The sequence below is a fragment of the Aptenodytes patagonicus genome, chromosome 6, assembly GCF_965638725.1.
Source record: "Aptenodytes patagonicus chromosome 6, bAptPat1.pri.cur, whole genome shotgun sequence".
Taxonomy (NCBI): Eukaryota; Metazoa; Chordata; class Aves; order Sphenisciformes; family Spheniscidae; genus Aptenodytes; species Aptenodytes patagonicus.
In genome coordinates this window covers 68,754,912-68,770,093 of record NC_134954.1, presented here as the reverse complement: position 1 = coordinate 68,770,093, position 15,182 = coordinate 68,754,912, and the positions used below count along the sequence as shown (strand labels likewise).

The 15,182-nt window shown below is 36.8% G+C and overlaps 1 protein-coding gene across 9 annotated transcripts in view; it reads right to left on the bottom strand.

The window, feature by feature from the left end:
- Positions 1-15,182, bottom strand: part of R3HDM1 (R3H domain containing 1) — a 55,165-nt gene that overhangs the window by 1,920 nt on the left and 38,063 nt on the right. For 6 of the 9 annotated variants that reach the window (XM_076343080.1, XM_076343082.1, XM_076343087.1 and 3 more), the window contains 8 exons: positions 10,503-10,657; positions 9,790-9,938; positions 7,404-7,507; positions 6,615-6,782; positions 3,352-3,521; positions 2,984-3,134; positions 1,424-1,503; positions 482-566 (listed from right to left, as the gene is read on the bottom strand). In XM_076343080.1, coding sequence (XP_076199195.1) covers positions 482-566; positions 1,424-1,503; positions 2,984-3,134; positions 3,352-3,521; positions 6,615-6,782; positions 7,404-7,507; positions 9,790-9,938; positions 10,503-10,657 — 1,062 coding nt within the window. Of the gene's footprint in view, positions 1-401; positions 567-1,423; positions 1,504-2,983; positions 3,135-3,351; positions 3,522-6,614; positions 6,783-7,403; positions 7,508-9,789; positions 9,939-10,502; positions 10,658-15,182 lie in introns of all 9 variants that reach the window. The other 3 variants (XM_076343085.1, XM_076343086.1, XM_076343088.1) reach the window with 2 other exon arrangements.

The following is a 15,182-nucleotide window of genomic DNA, read 5'->3' as shown; positions in this document are numbered from 1 at the left end:
AGGAGCTAATCTGTAGATCTCCTAATACGTCCCCCAAATCCATGTGCTTTTTTTTTTTTGGGGGGAGGGGGGGGAAGCACAAACTAATTTGTGGTTTATGTTTGATTTCACATTTCATGCAAGTAAAAGGAAGCAGGGGTTTGTATATTTAATATAACAATACTTAATGTAACAATATAATAGAACTTACATCCAGTAAACTGACAAACTTGCTTTTCCTTTTAGTACTGTCCAATCTTGATCTTCTCTGGTCTTTTCTCCAGCCTTCAAAACTACACTTTTCTCATTTAACCTCCCACTTCCCCTCTCTCCAAATCAAGTCTTCCTCTCCATCCTTATGTTTCCAGTGTTTGCCATGTCCATTTCTGTCCAATTACTTTTCATTCTGGCCCTTTTCTCACCTGTGCTTTTCTTGTTACATTCCCAGCCCATCACCGTAATTCATTTTTCTGGAGGACTGTGTCAATCAGCAATTCTATACCTGGTTCTCCTGCACCAAGATCTGCTGAAGCAGCCTTCTTTGCTGGCTTCTTTCCCCTGTTTCCATGTCTGTTTCCAGGTTGACACTGGAGAGATTGACATAAATGATGTACTTTAATGACAACACACCAGTATCTTAAAATTTCTAGGTTAGCTCAGTGAAAAAAAAAAAAAAAAGATGCAGAGGAATGTCTGGAAAATAACCTGCGCTACCATGGTACAGAACAGATTTTCATGTCCAATTTTAGTCTTGGAGTTTAGCAATCCTGCAGTCAGGTGCATTCAATCCTTGGCTTCAGAAGAAAGGGAGGAAATGATGGGGCGTGGGGGGGTGGGAGGGTGGGAGGGGGTAAAAATCACCTTAAATCTTCTTGGAAGAACACACACACACACACACACACACCCAATCCATCACATCTTCTGGCTGATCTCGGGTAGAACTGAGCAAGGTAGAGGTAGGGGGTCTGTGTGTCTGTCCCAAAAATTAAATAGATGGCAAAACTTTTTAGCTTTGCTATCATTAATATTTTGGTTTTGTTTTTCTTATAAGAAACAAACCCACTCTTTTTTTAGAAATACCCACATGTATTTTCTTTTTTTTTTTTGAAGTTGTTATTCAAATAAAAGAAATCCTTTTAGCAAACGTTCTCTCTGTGATTTTTGGAACTGCTGATGAATTGCTTAAAAAAAAAAAATCCATAATCTACACTGTGCCTAAAGCTAAATTTCAGGAAAATGTTTCTCAGTTGTTTTTTTTTTTTAAAATACAACAAAAAAGAACAATGGGAAGTATCAACACAGGATAAAACTGTTATTGGAAAGCAAGCACCTTCCACTCGATTACTTTTCTAATGCAGTAACATACTCCCCTATTCACGGTGGTTATAATGGTAGTCCTGAATTGTTTTTTTCAGTGTTGCCAGGAGATTGTTCTCTTTAATACCTGTTGGCTTGTCACTTGTCCACGTAATAAAGATGGTGGATTGTATTGCAGGGGTTGGCCAAGCAATGGGTATCTGGCATCTGCTTAAAGAGAAAGGTAATTAGGAGGGTTCTTCTGTTGTATGAAATTTTCCTCCAAGTTCCCCTTACGACGTATATCTTACACAGAAGAGAAAGCAGAATAACTGTGCACAAAGTAGTGTATTTGCCTATGCTAACGAAATAAGATTTGGCACAATTAAATAAATGTCAGTCAGTCACGTACTGATCACAAGGTGGAAAGGTACAAGCTTTCTTGCATTTAAGGATTACACCAAAACATACACCAAAAGTTTTTCTTCATTGCGGTCTTACCTAAATCCTCTCATTTCAAAATGAGCTTAATAAGGCTAAAGCTCCTCTCAGTGTACTAATTTAATCATTTTCATGGTTACATCCCTGATTAGAGCCAGGTACATCTTCACATTCCTATTTACTCCAAGGATCCACAAAGACAATGGAATGGAAGTTTTTAGTAATCACAGAAGATTAAGAAAGTTGAGAGGTATACTTTACAACAGGCAACCTGGAATTTTTACAACATTGGAATACAAAGCAATGACAAAGATTATGCAGCAGATAAGACAAAGACAGACAAGAAAACACGGTTTTCTTTATCAATAAGGAACACATACAGCATTTTCTATAAGTTTTGCTTTAAAGTAAATCTTTCTGTAAAATAAACCCATTAATTTTGAGATTGGGAACTATACCAGGATGTCTTTCCTCACTGACAAAGGTTTTTTGGTTTTTTTTTTTTTTATCATTTGCTTTTTAAGCATTATCAACTATCACATCTCAAACACTCCCGATTTTCTGTTTTTCTGTTAACATGGCAGCAGACGACTAACATTCTTCCACAAGGAATTTTTTCTGTCTTTGGGTAGGTACTATCTGAAATACTAACTGAAGCAGCAACAGTATTGGCTAGAGGCTGTAGTCCCATCATGCTAGTTTTTCTACAAAGGAATGAAGAATTCTCGCTTAGGCAGTGGTTTGATTCAGTGCATCATCAACTAATAAGTGAGTTTGGCAGAACATTGATCTCAACATCGCATTTCTATATCCTTTCCCCTAAAAGATAATATGCCTAGCTCATGTATTAAAATCAGCTAGTCCCACATTATTTATTTTATCTTTGTAGCTCTAAAATTACATCCTTTGTGACAGAGTGTGTCAAGTTCTTGATTTATGGTTAAAACTTGGAAGCTAAATTGTATCAAACATTTTATTAATATTTTCAATGCTGAAATGGGGAATTTAACATACGAGAAAGCTAGTGGGTTATAGAGGCTCTCATGATAACAAAAAGATCAAAAGCTTTTGAGAATATGGAGGACGGTATCAGTGCAGAGAGGTAAGGTGAAATTTTACATGATGCTTGAGTGGATAATTTTGATGATCCTGCTTCAATAGCATTACTACTGCACCGAGCCACAGTGTGTCAGAAAATCCTCATATAACTTGTATTTTAATATTCAAATAGAAAACGTACACACATTTGAGTTCACTAAAAATATACCTTGTCCAGGGACAAAAGGTCTAGAAAACTGGGACACAATAGAAAGAGGTGTTAACGTGGGACGGATGTTCTTCATGTTTGATAGCTGAGCTGGTGCTGGTGATTGGGCCGGTGAGGTGACAGGACTACCTAGTTGAGGACTATGCTGCAACTGGAATAAACAACAAGTTAGTGTTTTAAAAAGTACCTAGTTGAACAAGCTAAACAACACCTACAGCATTCCAAGACTGAAGTAACGTTAAAGTAGCTACATTAAGTATTATCAGAGCAGATTTTTGTTCCCCAAAAAGAACTTGTGAAAAAACATGCAAAGATGCAGTTTATGCAAATTTTAAGTCATCCCGCAAAACAAAACAAAAACCTCCTACCTGTGCAGCACTGTCTAAAGTGCTAAGTTCTGTGGACTTCTGCCCCCTTTGATGCTCACAGTAATATTTATTCTGTTTCCATTGTGGAGGTGAATGATTCCGAGGCTGAGGATTGTTAGGTATATTTAGCTGCATCATTACTACTCCTCCACCTGGTGGTGGTGCTACCGCTACAAGACAAGAAATCAGTAGGACACAGTCAGTTCATCATACATTTCAATTTTCATTTTAGCAGAACAGACGCGAATTTAAGGGGAAAAAAAAAAAGGGAAATAACATAATGAATGCTTTGCTAAATAAGCTGCTGAATTCTAGAACACTAGAGCAGTATTTTCAGTGCAATTACGTTTCCACTATCAGACAGTTAACTTAGAGGGCTTCCCAGAACTAAAAGAGATAGTGGAACCACTGAAAATCATTATTGAGAAGCTTTCTGAAAGAAATCATTCTATTTAATAGTAGTTGAAAGTATTTGACGTTCACCGTAGTTACTGTCAGAGCAATGTGTTGAAGAACATGTGATACCAAGCAAAAATACGCTTTATTTAAAAACAGAAGTTACCTAGTTAGTTTTACACGATATACAGCAATACAGACTCAAAATGTTTCCTCTGATATGATGGCATACGTCAGAAAGACCTGGAATCAATCTTTAGTCTGAGGCAAAGTTACCCTCATTTGCAAGTTCTATATAGGAACATTTATCTGGGCAGAGACTGCAAATGGATCCCCACATCCTGTACCACTTAGCTACTGTGGTAGCTACAGAAACGCCAAAGTCGGGGAGACCAGCTAAACAGCCAATGCTGTTCCATCAGGTTTCACGTGAGGAGTTGTGACGAGAGGCTGCCCGCGAGAGAAGCTGTCGACCCCTTTGACCTGGCTCTGTCCCAGGTATAACGTCCTGTTTACTTGTAAATGGTTGTTTGCAATTTCCTTCCCTGCTCTACCCACTGTTTACAGCATTTCTCAGAAACCACAATTAAAACACATGGTTTAAACATCATTTAATCATCCACCTTTAAAGAGGGAGTCTACAATCTTCTCAATTTACTACCTACGTCATAGCATCAGTTAGGAGCAGTCAGATACAGACTATAAAATGCATTCATCTTGTATTTTTTAAAATGGGCTATTGTTTTCACTACCCCTGGGCTCCACAAAAAGAAACAGACTCCTTCGAAAAGCAAACCAAACAATGTAGAATAATGAACTCATAATAGTAAAACTATATTAGCTTTTGTAAGTTGTATTCTGAAATATTTACTATATTGCTTTTTATGAAAATAAATGAAGTAATATTAGCAATGTTTTCACATCTATACTTTCTTTTTAATGGCAAAAAGTTCTCCCCATGTGTCTCAGACTGAAGTGGAAGCATCAGATATCTGGCCAACTTTAGCAGAGGATATAAATTTAAAGAGTCCCTGCTCTGTCCCTGTAAGAGCCACATGGCGAATATTTCTATTTTGTTATGCAGCAAAATAAAATGTAACTCTGTTTATGGATATCTACTACACAATCAGAATAATATATAACACAACAGTTTCCAAGTGGTAAAGCCATAAACTTATGTAATCCCTATATGTCAACCTGAGATGTGCCAGACAAACATCTATATACACACACTACACTTTACACAAGAAAATTGGTTTCATGTTAATATTTTATGCATATATTTATAAATATGATACATATATACATCTTACTGTTTTATAATATTATAGTCTTTTATTCCACAGCACTCAGCATGCAACTCTTGACTTCTCTGTTCTGTGAGAACTGAACACCCAACAAAAACATGCTTGTCTTTCGAAACCATCTACAGCACCATTCCTAAAAAATAGTGTCACAATCTGAAAATGCTATTTAAACTGCAAAAGAAAACTTTGTACATCCAGAAAGACTTCTTCTTTCTACTGCGTCTAGTTCCACAGCGTTTCAGTAAATGAAAAGAAATGGAATTCTTTTCCTAAACAAGCATGCTGACAAAACGAAGTGTCATAGAACGTGTAAGTCAGTTTGCAGATGCTTTATCAACCTATCAAAACCCATTAGAAGGGAAACCCAGACGAAATCCTTGAAAAGCTTCCCAGATTTGCAGTCTGGTCCTCTATAACTTTTTCAAATGAAAAGAAACAGAACTCTGCTGCTTGTCTGCAGATGTCCTTATTGTCCTTACCTCAGTGGCCTTGATTCATCATCTCAATATCACTTGCTAAAATGCACGCTTTTCTTTATTCTCTCAAAAGGTCAGAGAGCTTCCCCCTTCCCCAAACTTCTGATTCAAACCTGCTAAACTGCAATTTAAAGGCCTTCAAAACTGCATAAAACCAGCACTGCCAGGATACGAGGGTAGAAGAACAAACTAGTGCGAGACCTATTTTAGACATCCTGAAATGACAGCCATCCAGAATTAAAGCCAAACTTGGAAGCAAAATGGAAACAAAACCAAACCTCAAACCTACCCACAAACTAAAATACACTGCTAATCCAGCTATCTTGCTGCTTAACTGCTTGTTATCTATTTTACTAATAAACAGGCTCTAAAAATATGTTAAAAGATAAATGTTCGTAAGAAAACACCACGTCTGTAAGTGAAATCTAGGTCATTGACCTAGAGTTGTTTAATCTATTGCTTGCTTGCAAAATACTGAGATAGCAATATTTGAGATTGCCCCTTTTTGGCCAACCAAACCTCTAATGTACCAAATTCCCTATTGGTAAAATAAAGACAGTACCGCTATGAACACAGGATTGTTCTATAACCTCTTGTTTGGAGGCTAATCCTAGTGCTCTTCATTTCCTGACCAGTCCATCAGCTTTATGGTTGGAAATTCAGAGTTTTTAAGTGTTTGGATATTAACGTTTATAAACATTTGATGGATATGACAAGCTCTACGTCACCGCTGTTTTCACAAGCCATTGAGGCTGCTATTTATACACTTTCTAAAAATTACCCAAAAATTTTGTACATCAAAACATTCTGAACCTGATTTAAGTCCTTCTGCTAAGGGACACTTATCTGCTGAAGGCTGCCTCCAGGCTGCCCCCATGAAGTTGGCTATTGTTTCACTTAAGTTCCAAGCTGTCATTTTTGAAGTTACAATAATAGCAATTCAGATGAAGAATTACGAAAAAAGTATTTGCAGAAACAGCACTCAAGTTGCAGTTGTTCTAGTAGTTAGCCATGAAATCAATCTGGTAATTTACAACGGATTTCTAGACAGAATGGCTTAGATGAAAATCCCAATAAAATATACCTTTTATTGGCTGCATGATGGAAAGACCAGTGGGCGAACTTTTACATGATGAGGGTGGAGACACTATGCTGTAGTGCACAATGGAAGCAGCCTGTTGTGGCTTTGACTTTGATGAAGGTGGCAATAATGTAGGAGGTGATGGCTTCTGACTCGAATGGTTGCTATAAACTATGAAAGTAAAAGCAGTAAATAAGGCTACCATAAAAACAAAACACCCCACACAGATTAGGAGTATTTCATTTAACTTTTCAGCAGGTCAAAAAGCTACCTCTCCTCTCTATCCAAACCCAGAATGCTTACAGTTTTCACCCTCTTCTCAGGAACTCTTAAAGAAAATCACTACTCCTACTCCATTAAGTGAAATCTAGAATGCTTCTTAAGTAGAAGAGCCAAGTACACTGCTTCCAAAATGCTCTTTGCTTTTGTTCTATCAAATGTAAACCCAAATCTCAAATTTTTCAGACCTGTGTAGCTATTCAGGAAAAGATGAAAGTCATTCTGCTGAGAACATATGGTCCCCATGTCTGTCTCAACTCACAAGCAGACATGCAAGGCATTATTATGTACGTTATTGAATTCTAAGAAAGTAACTTGAGAGCTTTCAGTGATAAACAAATTGAGATGTTAAGTTAATCTGCCTCCAGTATAACTTCAAAAATGGAACACAGAAGGAAATATAATACAATAGTTAATTCTAAATCAAACCCTTAATAGCAAATATCCAATCACCCAGCACAATAACAGCTAGACATTTTTGAAGTCTTTCAATAAAAACTTTATTCTCCCAACCTGCACACTGCTGTCCTTGAAGCTGCTGTGAGTTGCATGGTGATGATGTTCTAGGAAACTGTATCTGCTCTGATCCAGGAGGCTGCAAATATCCTACTGATGAACTGTAATAATAATAATAATAAAAAAAGAACATGACTAACAGGCATTTATGCTATGCTCATTTATTTAATCATGACTGCTGCATCTGCTGTCTACACGTTCTGCAAATCACTGAGATTTTGTTAATTTTAAAATCAATAATATTACCACCCACCCCCCGAATCTACTCATTCTTCAGAAGACTGAAGTTTCACACCTCTTCCTTGGCAAAAACTTATGCCCTGCATACATTAAGAAGCTGTACTAATTCACCTATTTTGATATACTATTTTTGTGTCAATAGTGCTGTAGCGGTATGAAGACATGAAGAATAATAATAAAAGACAATTTGTTGTCTTGCCCAGTTAACCAGAATCAGGTCTCAGTTAAATGATCACCACAGAACCTGCCACAAGGATTTCAGATGCAGTGCCTCAGCTGGAGACTAGCCCCGTGCAGCTGAGCCAGCTAATTCAGCACACCAAACGTGCACACCTCTGCTTCGGTGTAAAGTAACACAGCTTAAAGAGATGATTGCCTTTCCATGGCTTTACGAAATGGGGTGTGGGAAAAGGAGAAATAACTAGTCATGGAAGATGACTCAAGGAGATAAACAACCTTTCATTTGTTTGTAATATGTAGCAAGAGAATAACTGTAAACGTTTATTTATGCCAGGTATTTTTCAGGGCATTCAGGGGAAAAACAGGTAAGTAACAGACATAGGCAAATTCTATCATACCACTAACTGATCATACTGCCAGAGCCAGAACATCAGGTTGGTGGACCATAATCAGAATGGCGCCTATAGAATCTTGTACTTCATTTCTGTACTAACAGATAAAGTAAACATTCTGAGGGAACGAGAAAAAAACCCACAACTATTACTTCAAATTGTGGAAAAAAGTAGGTGTCATCCTGTTGGACTTACCATTTTTACCTATGTCATCATGAGAAGTTTGTTCCATCCTTTGTCCCACAGTTCAATTATATAATTTAACTTAAAGATTCCCTTCCATTAAAGCAGACAAAACTCAGTGAAAACTAAAACAGATGGTTTTATATCTGCATGGGATGTGTGCTCTCACACAGCTTCTCATCTGTCTACTGATTATAGTTTTCAACAGTGACCTGTAGGTTTGAGACTATTCAGTTCCTGCAGAACAGTATTCTGCTTTCCTTGTCAAAGTGCTGCAACATAACTACTTTGATAAAAGCAAGATGCTGCCAGTAGTTGCTAGTCTGCTCTGAATTCCAAACAAATGTTTCCTTGTTCAAAAGAGAGGGAGATTCTAAATGACACAGAAGATCAAGCAACAAAACTTACTTCAAAAAAGTCTGGGATTATGCCTACCTATGACTTCATTGAACCTCAAATATTTAACTACAGAAGAAAAGGATACAAAGAACCTTCAGATACAAAGAACAAGAATCCACATTTAAGTAGATGAAGCCATGCAGCGATGACACAAATACTATTTAAGACTCTGCACTCACGAAAGGATGAAGCAAGCTTCATACTGTTGCTGCTTGTTTAAAAGCTGCAAGGAAGGTATTTTTAAATGATGCATGTTTGTAAGTTAAAAAAAACTAGAGAAAGAAAAATCTGCAACAAGCATTAATCCTCATGAATTCTTTTAGGTATCTGCCTATCTGTTCTCTCGCAAATACTCAAATTGTGTTGGGGACGCAGATGTATACACAGGGAGGTCTGTACGTGTAGACCAATTCAGTGTTACCAAGGTAGGTAAAAAATAAAAGTTATTTATCAAAGAAAACCCAAGCATAGGAAAAAGTTTCTATATGTATTTCATAGCCAGCTTTGTGCCAGCAGGCCTCGTTAGCTACACGGACAAAGCAAGCTAAGCTCCTTCCAGACAAAGCTCCAGAAAAGGAAGAAAGTCAGTCTTTTTCTGGGATTCAAATTCTCTTTTCTCTACACCTTATTAAAGTAGTATATCTTTGACAAAACCAGTGAATATGGATAGTCATCTTAAATGTTACTGCAAAAAGGCATTGCTACTGAACACACTGGTGTTTCATGTATAAGAAAAGGAATGCAGAAAACTTAAGACATGGAACTGTAGTAAAGTATTGCTGAAAGTGATATGGAAACAATGTTTTCCAGCCTAACAAGTATGTCCCAATTAAAGCAGTACTGGTTGTTTTATTTAATTGCACAAGAGCAAAAGTAAGTCTGCCTTTAAAATGCATTTTAATATATGCAATACTATAGCAGATCCTGTCAGTTATTACAAGGCAATTAAGCCTAGTTGCTGAGAAATCAAATAACTGAGTTAAACTCACCTTAAATTATTCTGTTGACCTGATGGAATGACACTGTAGTAAACTGGCATTCCTGTTGTGGGCAATCCTTGATTTGACTGACTGGGAATTATAACAGGCTGTTGGTACGTCTGCTGGGGCACTGCTTGGGAACCTTGAGGCACCGAAACCTAAAATTGAGAACACATTAAGATTTTCTTCTGCAGACAATGTTTCTTTCTGCCTCTTGACCTAGTTTATGTAAGAGTTTTTTTAAAAAAAACCAAACAGAAACTGAAAGATCTGCTGGAGTTCTCTAAATCCAGAAGACTAGCGATAACAGTAGTTGAAGTAATTGTGCTTTATTAAAAAAAACTTTTTATCTTCTTCCCCAAAAATGGTAATGGTGGTTCCAAGCGACTCCATCAATTAACAAAAGAGATTTTCTCTACAATAGAAAGCGGGGTGGTGGAGAGAAAAAATCTCATGAGCTTTTTCTTCCCCATCCTCTGAATAGCAATTAACAAGGCACTTGTCAGTCAACAGGACCAGAACTTGTACGCTTGTGACAGATTTTCTTCTCACTTCAATTGTGGGGGTTTTGTTTGTTTTTTTTTTAATTTCTGTCCCCAAAGTCACCTTTGATACCTGCTTGCAGCTTGCTACCATTTTACAAAGCAATGCACTTAAAATCAATCAATCACTCACTCAAACACACAGAAGAGTCATTGGAAAGTTGTGAATAAATGACCCACCTGATAAGATGGCACTGAAGGGTACGGAACAATCACACCTTGAATTTGATTCCCAATGTTGTTGTGCTGGCCACTGACTAGATTTTGATTCTGAGACTGCTGAACTCCGATTAAACCCTGGTAGTTTTGCTGCTGGTTAGGCAAAACCTGGTAACCTGAAATTATACATTGAAATCTTATTTTGAAATAATGAACACATTTTATACATTTTCACATAGGCAACTGTGTAAGTGTAGCATTTTTCCAATGGCTTTTTAAAGCTGGCAACTTCATAAAAGAGTTGAACTTATCATGCATATAAAAAGATAAAGATATAAATATAAACATTAACAGATTTATTCATTTGGATCCAGCATGAAATACTATACATACTATTTGCAATGCTGCTCTCACATGCTTGCAATATTTATTTACACTCTAGTGAGTTACATGCATTAACACCTTGATTTGATAGGTGAAAGCTGAAAGCATTCGAACAAAGCATGCTAGATGATATCAAAACCGATTATTTGTCTATTATTATGAACAAGGCCATTCTAGGTACTTTAGTTTTGAAATTCTAGTTATGCTAAATTCTACTAGCACCTCAGGTGCCCTAGGGATGAGAGTATCTTGACTATGATTCAAAACTGAATCACACTTCAAGAAAATTTGTGTAAGGCATGCGTATAAATCTTTTTTAAAAGGGGCAATTTCTACTGAAATCTGTAATGTTAAAAACAACTGGGAACTGAGAAGAATCTTCCAGGTAAAAGCAATGTTCATATACAGTGGAAGACATTTTATATTCAAAGTTATCTGGGGGAAAAAAAAAGAAAGATGTTCATATTCTCCCCTCTACAGTGCCTCTACAACAATTTATTATTGCTTAAACTGGTATCCTCTGCTGTCTTTCAAAAATGGCCTAAAAAACCCCCCAACCCCCCAAAAAAACCAAGCATGAGTGCCAAACAGGGAATCTGTGCATTTATTAGGTCCAACCTTAACTCCTGTTTTGTTTTGGTTTTTTGTTTTTTAAAGCATATAGTAGGTAACTGCTACCATGATCAAAACACATGCAGAACACAAGTAAAGTTCTTTTTGTCATATTCTATTATACAGGTATGTGCTACTTACCACATCAGCAAAAACCCATAACTATCAGTGTTTCTGAGACAAAGCCAGTTATCACTCCAGAATAACAAAACTGGGCTTGTCAAGATGCACTGATGGCAAGAAGAGTCTGTATTTAACTTGGATACATTCACATTCTACTGACCTTGACATTCCCCATGCTCCCTACCTTGGAATGGAATTATAATAAAGCAAATATAGCTGCAAAAACTCACTTCGATTTTAAAAAAAAAAAGTGTTTAAAAAATCGCATGGTCTATTTTGAAAATCATTAGTCAGTTAACACAAAACACTTTTTTTGTAAACAAAATCCACCAATGTTCACTGATTACATACATACAGGGTACAATGAACACTGAATTAACAGTCTGAGCTGGCTGTCTCTATAGACACTGCAACAATGAAGACTAAAAGAGACTGTTAATATAATCAAATATTGCTTCAGAAAATTAAAGGGGAGAAGGTTCAGTTTGTTAAAACCAAGAGAGCTATTCATTAGAAACACACGACACATTATAAATATTTTCAGAGTATTATACAAAACTTCAGAACAATGCACGCTTGAATCAGGATTAGTAATTAGAATAACTCTTAAGTTTGAACTGGGCACAAAAATCCATCTCATATCTGTAATAAACAAAATGCTTAAACGTGCTTTCTCACGAAATGATCTATGGCACCTAAAAAGCAGCAGAATGTGAAGCTGCAGTATATGACAGATCCAATCAATACATCTGCAATCTAAACCCCTCGTTTCCCAGAAATTGCAATGTAGCTGTGAATATTTTTCAGCTTTTTCTGGCACTTCCAGAGACAGACACGATCAGTTTTGCAAGCAGAGAGAACTGGAACAATATAAATTGACTGCCAAGAAGGTTCCCCACAGCGTTCCAAAGAATGCTCTATTTTTAGCTTCACAATTTCACCTCTGCATAGAGAGTGGCCTGACAGAAATGCAGCACTCAGCAGAAAACCCACACCTGCCACAGCAGATTGTCTCATTACACAGAAATACTCTGAAACAGTAGATAAAAAAAAAAAAGAGAAGCATGTTTCTTAATCTCTACGTAATTAAAAAGAAGTCACTGTTAATATAAAAGAAGTTAACTTACAGAATATAGAAATACATTTTCTGAATAACACATTAAGAGTGAGAAAGAGCCTTTATTCAAGAACAGAAAAGCAAGTACAATCACTTGGTTAACAAGCTATGAGTATAGCTTGATTACAACTATTACAACTACAGCTATTATTACAACTGTAATAGTTTTATCACTGGTCGTTGTGAAGCAGAAGCTAGTTGAACTTCAGCTGATGTTCCTACAGTAATTGTAGTTCAGATAAGATTTTTAATCAGCCTGTAGTTAGGTCTCATGGTAACTGGGCCCTCCTTATCACGGCAATTGGAAATGCCTTTTTCGTAAAGAAAGTTTTCTTCTCCCAACATCTTTAGGGCAACCAAAGCATTTTTACTAAAAGTGAACCCCCCAAATATTTCACCTGAAACCCCTTTAAAAAGGAAGCCAGGAAGCAGCTGAAAAAGAGACCGGTTCACTGTGAGAAATGTAAACCTCTCAGACAGTGTTACGGCCCCGAATCCAACAGCTCATAAATAAAGTCAGGCCACTCCATAATATTAAACCGAAAGTGGCTTCAGTTGCCATGCTCTCAGAAGCTGTCATCTTTTATCTAAATTTGTGTTTGGAAAGTTATTTCATACTTATTAACCACTTTATAAGATGAATAAAACCCATGGCTTTTACATAATACAAGATTTGTTAATTCTCATTTTTGACCAGACACATTGCTGTATTAGCCAAGTAACATGCTGCCTTTTGTCTCAAAACCAGCCATTGCTAATGAGCATCAACCATTTCCAGTGTAGCTTTGTGTCAACTTAATACAAATATTTGAGGTTTAAAGTAAACCTACAAGAGAGAATTTCAAAATACACCATCCCATGAGCAGTTTACAAAACAGAAAACATGACCTGGAACCTTCCATCTCTAGAATGCTGATTCAAATTTGCCTATAAAGCAGTAAATGAGAACCAGCAATGACTAGGTAGCAATTTGGAGATTTTGAGTTAAACACTAATTATGCAGTTGCTAGTAAAATACTTCTTTCTACCATTAGTGCTAGTAAACACCAAGTAACCAAACAGGACTGAATGGAATTATTGGCTGGACCACCCCTTCACTGCTTAAACGTGATCCCTTGATGTCAGGGTTACAGGTACAAGGTACATTATCAAAGTAGTAAAGCAGCTGTCTGCACAGCTTTGTTATTTTATTTCGTCTAGGACACAGAGGGAGATTTTAGCTGCTGATGCTTTTCACCCTGTCCACATTACAGGCAGTGAAATTCAGTTAAAACATAAAGAGCTAAAAACAGACAAGAAACAAACTTACTTACCTAATAGCAACTGATTCCTCCCTTTGCATCTTGGTGCTGATGCACCGTCACCCCATGCTTTCAAATTCAGGTTGTTTTGTTTAGCTACATATATACACTGGGCTCTCTCCGATTTAGAGTTTGTGTGCTATTCACACAGGGTGACCCCGTAAATGGGGAAATAACCCCAGCTGAGCCTCAGACTTATTATTATGACTCAGACTTATTAAGTAGTCTAGGTATTAAAAATTCTGAGGAAGGAAAGCAGGTTGTGTAATACAGTTGGATAACACATCTTGAACAACAATGGATAAAACAAGTTGCAAAACCGAGTAATTTGTTTTCCTTTGAAAAAACGTCAATATACTTTCACTTCTGAAGAGTGAAAACTGGTGGTCTATTTTCCTGTAAGCAGGTATTAGGAAGAAAATTAACTCCATCCCAGCCGAAACCAGGACAACAGTATTTTAAAATGTTGTCAACAACCCTACCGTAAGTGGGCATCACATCTTGATGATCCTGCAATGAACTAATCCTGCCTAAGTTTGTGAACTGAACCCTGAATAACAACTTCAAGTGTTGGTGCTATTGGAGCACTTCCTAGAACTGTGGAAGAGAGCCATCCCTCTTACAGGCTACTTCACAGAACAGCTATAAAGAAATCCAGTTAATATTTGTAGAGGCTGATCTTTCATCTTATTTTCTGTAGAGCAACCCATAGTTGGGGGCAGGGGGAGGAATTAAAAAAATCCTTCCTGAAGGAAACTCAAAAGGACACTAAGTCTAACATATTCAACTAAGACATGGTATAAAAGCCTGATTTTCAAGGATCTCTGCCTCCAGACGTCACTAGTTACTTCTGAAAGTTTTGACTGTGAGTCAAGATATTATTCAGAAGTAAACTTGCTTCAGGAATCCAAATCTTACTGAAGAAGTCATAACAATATTTTTAAATACAGATTATTAGAATAACAGTGGCTACAGGTACAATTTCTAAGGAAAAAAAGACAATAGGAAAGAAAGGAGACAGAAATACAGCTTGATAACATTCATAGAAAGGTAACTCAGAAACAGTACAAAAGTCTTTACTAGAAATAGGAGGAGCAGAAAATTAATTCTAACCACTTAAGTCTCATCATATATTCTATTCAATAATTATATATTCTATTCAAT